At 41.6% G+C, this 14,220-nt stretch overlaps 1 protein-coding gene across 1 annotated transcript in view; it reads left to right on the top strand.

Annotated features, from left to right (window-relative positions):
- Positions 1-14,220, top strand: part of MMP20 (matrix metallopeptidase 20) — a 48,012-nt gene that overhangs the window by 9,032 nt on the left and 24,760 nt on the right. Inside the window, exons 3-6 of the mRNA XM_002822398.4 lie at positions 4,417-4,565; positions 6,450-6,575; positions 7,382-7,543; positions 9,828-9,969. Of these exons, the coding sequence (XP_002822444.3) occupies positions 4,417-4,565; positions 6,450-6,575; positions 7,382-7,543; positions 9,828-9,969 (579 nt within the window). The remainder of the gene's footprint in view (positions 1-4,416; positions 4,566-6,449; positions 6,576-7,381; positions 7,544-9,827; positions 9,970-14,220) is intronic.

The raw sequence follows: 14,220 nt of genomic DNA, 5'->3' as shown, positions 1-14,220 counted from the left end.
AGCAGTGAACTGTGGGACCACAGTTCACATGGAGAGAGCTACCAAGTGGCCCAGGGACCAGCAGTAAGATCTGAGCCTGATTCTAAGGCAAAGCAGAAGCAGTTCCACTCTTAGCCCCAAGCTCCCCTCACTCCCTCCCTGCCCTCTTTCTCCCCTCCCCTAATCCTCTGGCTTCATCCTGTGCAAACCAAGGGGACACACCCAACCAGAACTTCTGTCCCTCCCTGCTGTGCTCAGGGTACAGAGTCTGGAATTCCCTCTCCCAGAGCCAGACCTGATTCTGGGAGCCAGCGCAGACTTCCTCCCCAGGTTGGTCCAACCAAGGGCAAACTATGTATGGTACCTGCCCCTCAGCCTGACGTAGGGGTGGATGGTGCCTGCCTGCGTGGGCCTCATGCATGACAGATGGGTGCAGGTCAGAAAAGAAGAATGGCCTCCACTCTTTGTGGTCCTGCCCCAGGCCTTGCACATGTAAGGAGTTTTCTAAGAAGAAAACCAGACCAAGCATATAGCAGCAGAGAGTGGACAGACTGGCATGTTGATGGGCAGCATTCCCACCACCAGTGCCTAGTGCATGCGGCTGCAGCAGAGGGTGCAGGAAGGGCAATGGCAGGAAATGAGCTGGAGGGGCAGCCTGAAGGGCAACTAGAGCGTGATATCAAGGAGTTTGGACTTTATCCCCAGGGCAGTGGAGAGCCAGGCGAGGACCAGGATCAGATTTTGCTTTTAGGATGAGCACATCTAGATGATAACCGGAGATGGGGAAAGGCTGGACTCTTGCAATAGTCCAAGCAGTGGTGTGCTAGAGCTGCCTCCTAATAGCTCACAGAGGCCAATCCTTAAAATGTCAGGAATTTTGCAGCCACTTGTTAAGCTCCCAAGAATTTTGTGATCTGGCTGCTAAGACAGCCATTGTTAAATTATGTAAATTTACAATTCAATAAATCATATTAAATTATATTAAATAAATTAAATTGTGATATTAAATAATTATATTATTTCGTATTTATATTTATTTATTATTAAAATATATTATTTTGTAATAATAAATAAAATACTATTTAATATATTATTAAAACATATTTTATAATAATAAAACATATTTTATAATAATAAATATAATTTATATAAATATAAAATAATATTATTTATTATATGTTATATTATTTAATATGTATAATTATTTAATAAATTATATTAAGTTATATTAAATACATTATATTAAATAATTACATTAATATAATAAATTATATTAAATACATTAATATAATAAATTATATTAAATACATTATATTAAAACAAAGGTAATAAAAACATATTGCCTCCTATTTCACTACATTTTATTATTTTCTCTGTTCATGAGGCTATGTACATCTGTATAATCTGGGTGGTTCATTCATGCTCATCTCTTTACAACCTGGCATTCAGTGATGGTAAATTGGTAGCTTGAATTAGCCATAGTGAGAATATTTACAACACAGAAATCAGCAAGTCATACAAATCAAGTGGGTTTCTTTTTTCTCCTTGTAAAGCCACTTGTTAACCCGTTCCAGCACACCAGTGAGTCCATTTGATCAAAGGAGGGGCCAGAATCCGGGGAACAGTCATGAATCCCCTAGGCCACTTGTTACCTGCTATCAGCCAATAAATCCATAAGGTGGCAGGCTGAACAAAAAAATCAAAGCAATTGGGGGAGAAAAACCTCGTAAGAGTTGAACACAAAAGTGATTCTGAAATAGTAAGAATAAGACAAGAAAAACGTGTATGCATCGACAGAGTCTTTTCATAGTTTTCTTAAAGTAAACTGTGTTCTGGAATTTTAGTCCATGACTATGTACAACAAAGACAAGAAGCATGGGTCAAGATAATGTGATGCGTAGGGAAGTATAATATTCTTGCGATAAGCTGGGCAGTCTTAAAAACCCCTCAAAACACACATTGCCTATCCAGTCTTGCTCTCCAACAACTCCACCATCCCCTCCCCATGAAAAAGGACACTAGAGGCTATCACAGTACTCTGCCTGTGTAGCTACTGACTTTCAGAATAACTTCTTACAACATAACCCAGAGGATTACAAAAGGAAAAAAAATACAGCATAGTGCTTATATGCATAAGCTTTGGAGTCAGACAGAACTGGGCTCAAACCTGACTAATCATAACATGTAGATGATGATGATGATCTTCCTCTTAGGGGTCGTAGGGAGGATTAGATAAACGCCACATTAAAAAGTGCATGCAGCAACAGCACATAGTATGACTTCAAAGAATACTAGCTAGTATTACTATTGCTTTATCAAGCTCCAGACCCTGAGTCAGGGATTTTTCCATGTTCTCTTCTTCTCTGGTGCTATCCCTCTCTCCTTCCTTGTCTTCTCCAGGCCAACACACACAAGTCAGCTCAAAGATATGGCTGACTTACCAAAAATGTGAGGGCATGTCAAAGTACTAAGTCTACCTAGTTGTGATAAATTGCAGACTCATATTATGCAGTGGGCTTGGCATATTTTGAAAGCATTAAATAATCCCTTTAAAGGTCTTTCTGGTTTCCCCCTTCAGTTCTATAGCTCTCTTCTTTTGGCCCCAACTCCTGGGGTTAAAGAGCTCCTTGTTCCTTCCCTCTCAAGTCCTGAATTGAGCTATTTGCTGTCCTTTCTGTGGGCACAGTCCTTTCATTTGGGACCCTAGGATTACTGCTGTTGGTTTCTCATTGAAATTGCACCATCTGCATTATAATAACCTAAGATACCTTTCAAAACACAGATTTCTGGACCATACCTGTATTTTTAAAAGCTTCCTAAGTAATTATCACAGGTCCTAAACTTTGAGAGCCACTGAGTGGGCCCTAAAACAGCTAGCTTTAATTCTTTAATTCATTCATTTATTTATCAAGCTATTGCAAAGCATCTGCTATGTGCAAGGCACTAGACTAGGAGCTATACAGAGAGAGAGAAAGCAGGGCCAGTCCCTGCTTTTGGGTTTGGCTCTCACAGACACAGCTTATCACTTTGCATCATATTCCAGCCCAGCCCAAGGTCTCCGGTAGAAGTTGCCCTCCCTGCCTTTCCTTTGTGTGCTGCCAGAAATCCCCAGACCCTGGGCTTCAGAGCAGAAAGTTCTAACAATCACCAACTCTGACTCCACCCACAGTCCAAAAAGCACTACATTTTTCTGCCTTAAGGTGTCGTTGTCACACCAGTAATTGCTGAAAGTCTCACCCTTTTTTCAGTTCCATTGAGCCTCCGTTTTTAAAGCTAGCCCTTCCTCTTTAAGAATGTATTATTTTGGGCTGGGGGCAGTGCCTCATGCCTGTAATCCTAGCACTTTGGGAGGCTGAGGAGGGCGGATCTGAGATCAGCAGTTCAAGACCAGTCTGGCCAACATGGTGAAACCCTGTCTCTACCAAAAATATAAAAATTAGCCCGGCGTGGTGGCGGGCACCTATAATCCCAGCTACTCAGGAGGCCGAGGCAGGAGAGTCAATTGAACTGGGAGGCAGTGGTTGCAGTGAGCAGAGATCATGCCATTGCACTCCAGCCTGGGCGACAAGAGCAAAACTCCATCTCAAAATAAAAAAGAAAGAAAGAAAATAAAACGAAAAAAGAAAAGAATGCATTATTCTGAGGAAAAAAAAAAAAAGCCTTCCTCAATAGCCCTGGGGAAATCCTGAGGAGCTTTGAATAAGAATTAGCAAAACTTCAAAACTCCACATTTCTATTTTTTATAATTGAAAACATCCAGTCCCTTTGGGGAAAAAGAGGTCCTCTCTCAATGAAAACGACTTTAAGAAAAATTAACTACTTATTACCTGTAACATTTCACAAGTTTTATTTATCTTATTTACTTATTTAATTATTTTTGAGTGAAGTCTCACTCTGTTACCCAGGCTGGAGTGCAGTCGGCCGATCTTGGCTCACTGCAACCTCCACTTCCCAGGTTCAGATAATTCTTCTGCCTCAGCCTCCCAAGTAACTGGGACTACAGGTTTGCACTACCACGCCCCGCTAATTTTTGTATTTTTAGTAGAGATGGGGTTTCACCATCTTGGCTAGGCTGATCTCGAACTCTTGACCTCAAGTGATCCTCCCACCTCAGCCTTCCAAAGCGCTGGGATTACAGGCGTGAGCCACTGCGCCCGGCCACAAATTTTATTCTTTTAGGTCGGTGGTAGTATAATAACACTGAAAGCTAAATGGTTTCAGTACTGGATTATCCCAACTGTCTCTCATCTCTCCCTTTCATTTGTCTTGTTGTTTCATATGCAGAAATTTAACATATAATAAAGCAAAATAAGATTATTATTTCAGAGAAAAATCTAAATTGTAGATTTATAGTTAACTTTTTTTAATACAACATGTAATTCTTGCCTTCTTCGGAGCAGTTACTGAAAAGAAAACATGTTCCTTCCATTTTCACAGAATATCTAAATACACACCTTCCATGAGTTCTGTCGAGGTGGACAAAGCAGTGGAGATGGCCTTGCAGGCCTGGAGTAGCGCCGTCCCTCTGAGCTTTGTCAGAATAAACTCAGGAGAAGCGGATATTATGATATCTTTTGAAAATGGAGGTATTGTGGTACTTGGATTCCATCTACTAATTCAAAGGAGAGTTGTCCCAATACTGTTCCTTCCACACCTTTAATTCGAGTGATCACACACTCCCCCTTCACACAGTGCTGTGATGGGCCGAGGCCAAGACCGTGGCAAAGCCAGGATCTTCATCTGGCCAGAAAATAGAACCAAAGGAGTTCTTAGCATATCTTGTCATCATCAGACACAGCTGTAGAGTAGATTCACTGTAACAAACTTTCATTATGACTTTGTCCCACTAGGGGACAAATTCTTGCAGATTTTGCTTTCCCATTAGCCACATGACCTCATCCCTTCCCCTCATAGTGTTTATCACTTATATAACCCCTTCTATATTAGCCAAGGATATCCCACCGTGAATCCTCACTGAAGGAAATACCTTCCACAGTGACCTTGAAGCAGCTTTCCCCCTGCAGCAATGGTTAGGAAAGTGTCATTTCTGTCCTGCCCACACTTGCAGACCACCTTTTGGGAGATATGCAAGAGGTCTGCCTCCAACTTTCCCACTTCTTCTCCATTCCATTGCTCACCCTGGTAAGGAGTAGAGGCATAAGGTTGAGCAGGGATTGCTGAGAGCTCTGAGCCCTTTTCAGGGAAGCAAGTCTAGGAAATAGATAAAGGGAGGGCCAAAGAGCTCATAAAATTTCTTTCCCTTCTCAGCTTCCTAATAGGGTGAAAGCTACTACCTATTCCCCTCCTCAGATAACATTTCTAAGTGTCCTTGTCATTTCAAGTCCAGATCTTAATTTTAATCTGATGTCACTGGGGGGAAAACATGCTTAGGAGCTGGGAGAGAGAAGATCAAGCAAGTCCTGAGAATACAGACTTTAGAAATGGCCCTGGGTGTGACCTGGCCCAGGGCAGGTCCTATTCCTCCCAGAAGACAAAGGCCATCCCTAGTGAAGTGGCAGGGAGAGCATTGTGACTCGGGGTAGCTTTGAAAGCCAAGGAATGAATGTCTGGCTCTCTCTTGATCTTTCAAGCTTGCAGTCTGTCCCCTAATACACAAGCCAACCAGGGACTGTGCTGCCATTGCATGAAGTCCTCGGTGCGTGCACCTGAGTAAACTGCATTTCACTGAAACCTGAGAAATGGCATACCAGAACTTTGTTCTGTTGGCTTTAAAAAAAAAAAAAAAAAAAAAAAAAAAAAGAATCTAAAACTGGGTATCCTTACTAAGATTTTTTTAAGTGATAAACTATATCCCTCATTTTGTTCTTCCTCCTCCTCTTCTATTAAATTTGTAATGAATTGTTAGTTAAAATAGATAATTTAAAAAAAACTTAAAAAAGCTTTAAAAGTTAGGATTTTATAAACACCTTTATGACTTTCATATGTTTTCCACATGAAAGTATGTTAAAATTACAGAGAGATTTTTGACACTTCCTTAAACTGTATTGTGCTATAGAAACAGAAAGCACACACTTGTTCAATTCACTATCACTGTCTCAGCTGAATCAAATTTGAAAGGTCATTCTGCTAACAGGTTCACATTCCAATCAGTGGAGTAGGTTTTGCTATTGAATGCCTCCCCCGTTTGTTCTCCTTTTGTAATCTATGGCACATGCAAAGTCCACAGTATCCTACGTGTCAGTTAACAGATGTCGTGATAGCAACAATAACCCAAAACAGGTGTTTTTTTATTGTTAATGCTTACTATCTTTGCAGTATGAATTAGCCTTTTTTATTTTTCAATGGGCAGTTACTCATTGACAAATGAACTTCCCATTATAACAAATAAATACTGAAAAGTAAATTTAAGTGTCAATGCTATTCAAAATGTCCCTTTTCTGTAATATGATGTGCCCCTCAAAATTGCTAGAAGGACTCAATCCTGTTGGCCTTTCTCCCCACTTGTTTAGATCACGGGGATTCCTATCCATTTGATGGGCCTCGGGGGACTCTAGCCCATGCATTTGCTCCTGGAGAAGGCCTGGGAGGAGATACACATTTCGACAATGCTGAGAAGTGGACTATGGGAACGAATGGTATATATGCACAATTCACCATAACCTGGAAAATATTGTACCTTCTTCTGGGCTCCATCATGAAACCTTGAGGTTCAACGTCCCAAGCCACCCTTTAACTAGGGGGGCTGGCTAGGAAAAACAAGTAAGCCAAAAATCCAAAAGGGATCACATAAGGGAAAAAAATCCACCCCAAATCGTGTTGTAGACTTGTCTGATCTGTTTCACAGCATATCATCTGAAGAACCGGTCATCCCCTTCTCAATGCACTGCTCTTGTTTCCTTCAACAACCTAGTATTTATGACTTCTTACTTGTTCTTGGAAATAGGCTACATTCAGAAATGACCCAAGAGAATCAGTACTGTCCTGAGAAGTGTGTTGGGGATGGGAATAAAGTTTCCAGAATCTCATACAGGTCATCTGGAAATCTTCAGTGTGAAACGTGTGGATCAAAAGGTGTAGGCTGTAATAGCAGGGAACTATTAAGGCATTTGTGGTCTAAATTTATGAATTATTGCCAAATATCATTGCCACTATTTGCTCCAAGGCTCTCCTTTATCAGTCTACCAAACATCACTGATGATGAACAAAATGGATTGATGTGCATTTCCATCCTCCCCCACCTCCAACCCCCTTCTAGCCAAGGGGGGAAGAATTAAAGTCACCAAAGCTAAGTGCCAGAATAACCTACCAAGCTTTGAATAATCCAGTTAGGAAAAGCAGATGGGTTTACTGTAATGTGGGCATAAATTATCCTATAAAGATAGAAGACGGAGAAAACAAAAACCTGTGTTGATACTGTTTTTTTCTCTCTCATATTGTCTAGGTTTTAATTTGTTTACTGTTGCTGCTCATGAATTTGGCCATGCCCTGGGCCTGGCCCATTCCACAGACCCATCAGCACTGATGTACCCAACTTATAAGTACCAGAATCCCTATGGATTCCACCTCCCCAAAGATGATGTGAAAGGGATCCAAGCATTATACGGTAAGATTATTACCTTCCTTGACCACTATCTCTGAAATTGGCAAGCATTCAGTCTCCAAATTAAAGAAAGTGCATTTTATCTGCATTGGTAAAGATCAATCTAGAAACCACAGCCCCAACTATGCCTTCTTGTGAAGAGCTCATTTGCTTGTTATAAATGTGTGTGTGATGTGTGATTAAATTTTACATCTCTCCTTTAGAGCATATTAGTCCTGGATAGCCTTAGAAAATATAGTCATTTGTCTGTTTGTTTGTGTTTTTCCTGTGAGTGCCGGTTAGAATTTACACATTGGGAGAGGAAGGATGTAGTTTATAGTTCATATATGTGGTGCTTACCCATTTGCAGATAAGTGACCTTATCTCCCTAAAAATAGCAATCATGATTAAAATAACTCCACGCCCAGCCACGTAGCTGATCTGCAGTTTACAAAACAGGTTCATGTGTGTAGTCTTACACCAGCCTCACAACCAACCTGTGGGGTGTGAAGTGTTTTCCTCATTTGATAGCTGAGAAAGCTGAGGTTCAAAGACAGTAAGTATCCTAAGATATCCTAAGATAAGTTACCTCAAGTATTAACATTCTTCCAAAAGCTAGTAAGGGATTATTAGAAACTCTGTATCCAATTTTCCTTAAGGGAAAAACAAACCAATTAATCCATCAGAAGGAATCTTGAAACATCCTTAGACCTTGACAATTTTTCTTTAATGGATAAAAGGCAAAAAGATCTAGGAAATTGCTTTTCCCTTGAGCCCTGGAGACCTGGATATTAGGCTTCTGATTATCAGAGCCCCTCCCCATCTTCTCAGTGCCTAGAGACCCAGATCCCCCCAGCGGCTTCCTGGGGTGCTAGGAATCTGGCCCCAGGGGATCTGGACGGTGGGAAGCCCAGAAATGGGCACACCATTCAAAATTGGTCAGATTTCACCTGAGACACAAAAGACAAATTTCATCCCAAGAAGCCTTCAGCCAGCTCTATCCATTTCCAGGAGGCAGAAAGCACCAGATCTGCCTGACCCTTGAGGGACAGGAAAAACGCCGTGAATGTCTCCATGTCACAAACTCAGCTCCAGAGCCTTGGTGGCAGTGTTCCAATGGGAAGCGATTCCTGTGGGCCACCAAGAAGGGCTGAGCTCAAACACTTGCCTTTAGAGGTCCTTGTGCCCTGGAAAGTCACTGCCTTTGGATGGCCACTGTCACTCGGCCAGGAGGCAAAGCACATATTTTGGCACAGTTATTATGACACAGTTGAATGAAATGTGAAAACATGGGTTTATGTTACAAGGGAGCATTCATATCACCCACCCGTTCACTTGCCGCTGCTGACCCTCTCCAATTTCCAGCTTCGATATTATCCCAAAGCCTCACCCTGCCTCTGATCGTCGCCTTGATGCTAACCCTACTCCATCCCTGATCTCAAACCTCATCTGACCCTTATCAGAGGCCTGAACCTTTCCCTTCCCTGTGCCTCGTTCCTTCCCTCACTCTCACCTGTGGTTATGACGAGGCTTCATCAAAGAGCAGGAACCCGCCAGAGGCGACAGTCCAAGCTGTGCAGGCTCATTCTTCTGGAGCTGGGACACAGTCCTGAGAGATGCAGAGCAGAAGAGGAGACTCACTGATAGCTCTCACAAGATTTGGGTCCATGTTTTCCAAGACGATCCACCAGAAGATATCTTTAAATAGCAAACACCTTCAGTGTACTTCAGTTTCACAAGAATTCGCTCAGTTTTTCCTGGATGCCTAGCACAGGGTAGGATGCCAAGGACAAAAGCACAGGGTAGGATGCCAAGGAGTCTATGAAAATAATAGGAAAACACACAAGAAAGTTTTATTATTGAGAAAAAAAGAACTTAATTACAAAGAAACAATCCATGCCAATTTTTAAATTACATTTCTAATTTGGAGCACTTGTAGATATCAAAGAAGTTCTATAATAAAATAATAATCTTTAGAAGACTTACTGTGTGCCAAGCACTCTGCTACCTGCTTTACAGGAATTATTTAATTCTCATAAAAGCCTTCTGAGATGAGTACTATTATTATCCCTCCCTTTTAACAAGTGAGGAAGCTGAGGCTTACAAAGTTGAATAATGCACCTCAAATCACACAGCTCAGCAACCAGGAGAGCCAGGACTCAAACCCAGGTCTACCTGCCCTCAACAGCCATGGCCATGATCCACATGTCCAGCATGAAGGTGTACAATCTCCCCTGGGGCTCTAGAACAGAAGTGTGTGAACTCCAAATTCCTGTGACCATTTTGACCAACTCATTTTGAATCCTAGGACCTCGGAAAGCATTCCTGGGGAAGCCCACTCTGCCCCGTGCCCCCCATCACAAGCCATCCACCCCCGATCTCTGTGACTCCAGCTCATCCTTTGACGCTGTGACAATGCTGGGGAAGGAGCTCCTGCTCTTCAAGGACCGGTAAGCCTCAGACACGCCACCAACTCTCATTGGGCCTCATCTACGCTCCCAGACAAACGTCATCCCACAGGTCCCTGTTGCTGCCGTGTATGAAGATCAGGCAGAAATGCTGTCCTATGCAGCAGAAGGGTGGGAGGCAGGGGTCTTTGGGGGAGATAGAGAACTGCCAAAACTACTGTTCGTGGCGCACCTACTGTGGTCTTGCTACTGTGCTAAGTTATTTCCATATATGGACAATATTTACTGTAACCCTTTTCACTGTAGAGATTAGAATCCCTAATGTGCAGACAAAGAAAGCAGCTCAAAGAGAGCAAGTAAGTTTCCCAAGGTGACAGTTAAATGGCTGAGCTAGGACACCAGCCTGAATTGATCTGATGTCCATTTTGTTTAACACTTTATCCCTAGTGAGTGTGCATAGCAAATGCTCAATAAATATTTGGTGAATGAGGGTTGGCTAGCTGGACAGATGGACAGATAGGAGATTGGATAAAAGGATGGATGGATGGATGGATGATCAGATGGATAGATAGGTGGGTAGATAATTCCAAGGCCAGCATTCCGAAACTCCTCCTTTTCAATGCCTCCGGGCCTTTCACAGAGAAGGCAGATCCCTCTTCTCCCCCAACTCTGGTTTCTTGGGGAGTATGGCTGCTGTCTCCATGATGCTGGTTACTCTAATTATTTATTTCCATGGAGGCAAAGAGAAACATAGCAACATTCACCCCATTCCTCCCTTTGCTGGAGACAGAATTCAATCACACCAGAATAGGCAGAGGCATCTCAGGAGCATTCATGTGTGGCATTATTTTTTCTTCTTCACTATTGCAAAAGTGTTTATGGAGCCCGTTGTGGTTTTCAAGCAGTGTAGTCTCGTGTATGAGAAGGTGTATGAGTAGGGGACTCCGAAAGCCCTGCAAGATAGTGAGACGTGAGCTCTAAAAGTTAGGCCCATGAACCAAAACAAGAAGCAAGTACCTGGGAAGATCTAGAGAGAGTTCCCTGAGGAGGAGACGTTTGAGAAATGTGATATTCCTTATCTTGTACGCTTTTGGGGATATATTGTTGAGCTACTATTATAAGAATACTTTTTGCTCCTTCAGCACAGAGAAAAAGTAACAAAGTATTTTTTAAAAAGCAAAATTTACCCAGAATCCCACCACCTGGAGTGTATCAGTCTGCAGGAGCTGCTATAACCAAGTACCATAGACCAGGTGGCTTAGACAACAGAAATTTATTCCTCACAGTTCTGGAGGGTAAGAAGTTCAAGATCAAGGTATCTGCAAGGTAAGTTTCACCTCGAGGCCTCTTTTCCTGCCTTGTAGGCAGCCGCCATCTTGCTGTGAGCTCGCATGACCCCTTCGTGTACAGAGAGAGAGAGGGAGTGAACTTTCCAGTTTCTCTTCTTATAAGTGCACTAGTCCCATCATGGGGCCCCCACCCTCATGACCTCATGAGTCAGGAATGTCCTCTTCCAGCACTAACACTAATTACCTCTTGAAGGTAATACCATCCCATTGAGGGTTAAGGCTTCAGCATAGGAATTTGGAGGGCACACAACACAGAGCATTCCCATTGTTAAGCATATTGTTGTATGTCCCTCCTGACATTTTCTCTGGATAGAGAGCTAGATATTGTACATATGGGAGTAGGGTGCAATGATTTCCAAAAAAATAGGATTTTACTAGTGGTGTTGATTTATAAACTTTTTCACTCACAAAATTTTATTTTTTCCTGTCAATGAATTTTAATTCTCATCCTTTATATATTATATGTTATTCCAATGAATAGATATATCATTACTTAATCAATCCAATACTGGATTATTTCTAATTTTTAAAAATTAGAAACAGCTTGAACTAAATCTTTGACAATGGACAGACATTCACTTTTCAAAGGCAAATTAGAGCCGAGCCCAGGAACCCAGGCTTTCACAGCAGAGTCAGTGGGTGGCCCTACTGCTTACTGATGAGGTGATCCCCAGCAAGTAATGTGCCAGACACATAGTGTTAATAAATGGCTGTTACTATTCTTAAGAGTGGGAATCAAAAAATATTTACAATAGCAGGGAGGCTTATAAACAACTTCAGGCATTTAGAGAATCCAATTGATTCTTTTGTGTTATTAATTTTCTGATGATTTTTTATTTTTAAGACACGGACCATTGATATTTTTCTTGAATATTACCAAAAAGTACACCAAATGGAATTGGTAAGCAATGACGCAGGAGTGGTAGACCAGGCAGGGCAGGAAGAGCTTGGAGCACAGATCTAAGTAACCTTGGCTTCACCTAAGGGATATCATTGTCAGCCTCCACACTCCCAGACACTGAAATAGCATGTAGCACTCATTCAGTGATAAAGCAGTGAGGTGCCAGCCATCATGCAGGGTGTAGCTTATTCTTGTGGTAAATATCAGAGGTTGCAGTGGGGGCAAAGGAGGCAGTGAAGTCAAAGATATGATACCATTTCATTCAATGATCATTGTTTTCTTTAAAAAAAGCAAAAAAAAAACCCTCTTTATCAAACTGTGAGCATTTAGCAATTACTAATGACTACTTAAAGTCAATACATCTTTTGACATAGTCTTGATTATAAATACTGAGGGTGATAACAGACTAGTAAGTGAGACATTTGTGCAAGAGACGTCTAGAAATGAAAAATCAGCAGGATTGCAGAAGGAGAGATGGCCTGCTACCATGTATGTATCTGCTTAGTCACCACCTTCTCATCTTCTTCCATTTCAGATTCAATGAGCTATTGGGGTAGGGCAGATGATTCCAAAGAACTAGAACAAGCTATAAGCAGGGTGGGGAGTCAGGAGTGGTCCCAGCACTGGACTTGCCACTAACTCACCGTGGCACCTGGAGCTTCTCTTCCTTTTCTATAAAGTGAGGGAGTAGTCTGTAATAATAGTGACTTGAAAGTGTTCAGTACTTACTATACAAACACTATATTATCACATCCTTACAATTCCCCTGTGAGGCCTGAAGTATTGTTCCTTTTACAAATCATAGAAAGGATAAGCAACTTGTTCAAGAGTACATAGCTAGTGAGGGGTGGAGCTGGAATTCAAACCCAAACTAGCAAACTTCAGAGCCCGTGCTCCTAACTACCCTGCCTCCTAAGGTGCTGTCCAGAGCTGGAATCCCATGACTCTATAGCTCTGATCCCCTACCAGCTGCCGCTAAAAGTCCCAGAGTGCTTGCTAAGCCTGGACAAAGAACAAAGAATTCTTTCAAGCCACAGTTATAATGGCAACCAGGGAGCCACTGATTATGAAAGAGCTCCTAGTCTCTTCTCTCCCACTCAACAGCCTGGAATTCCCCATCACCAACAATGATCTGTTGATGGGACATTTCAAGCTGTGGGCATAATAACCACATGGTTTGTTTCCAAAGCAAGATGGAATGCAGTACCTTTTAAAGTCACCGTGAGATTGTCAGATATTCTCCATAGTGTATAAATGTACATTCAAATGTTCTGTGTGAAGAGAAATAAGTGTTAGCTATAATAAGTTGAGAGGCATATATATAGCTAGATATACTTAATGAACATACACTTACTTTTTATAATAGATGACAAAATTATTAAGGCCATATCAGATTTCCTCAGCCACTTAGGGAAAATAAGAGAGAAATGACTGGAATTGTAGCCATACCGAAATTATATTTGCATGTGTCATATTATGTTGGGTTTTGCCCAATATAATTTTAAAGGCAAAATCAAGAATATCACACACAATCACCTATAAATCTTAGAAGTACAATAGATTTTACAAATAGAGTAAGCATAAAGGTTGATCCTATCCAAATCCTTCAGTGCAGAGATAAGGAAAATAGGCACAGGTCTTTTAGCCTCAGCAGACCCTCCCATGAGACCCAGATCTTTGGACTCCAGTCCAGAATCTATCCTAGCACTAATACAGAAAGCTTTCTGCCTATGAAATGGAACTACCAAGAAAAGCACTGAAATTTAACCTGAATGAACATATGCCCATTGACTGTTATGCATTTGAGTTAGTAGGAACAGCACTTCTGAGCTGTTCCTTTGCTTCCACGCCCTCTGCTTGCAGGTGGGGTAACCAGCCACAAAGAGGAGGATGTTCATAGACTATCTAAGTTTCCCAAGGATGTTTAATATGTGTCTTCACATTTGTTTTTTTTTCAAAATAGGATTCTATATATTTTTTTAATCTGTCACTAATTGTCACATTTTAAAAGATGTTATGTATCTTAAATTAGAAGGCAAAGAA

This window comes from Pongo abelii, chromosome 9 (genome assembly GCF_028885655.2).
Source record: "Pongo abelii isolate AG06213 chromosome 9, NHGRI_mPonAbe1-v2.0_pri, whole genome shotgun sequence".
Lineage (NCBI taxonomy): Eukaryota > Metazoa > Chordata > Mammalia > Primates > Hominidae > Pongo > Pongo abelii.
This window is presented reverse-complemented; position numbering and strand designations above follow the sequence as displayed.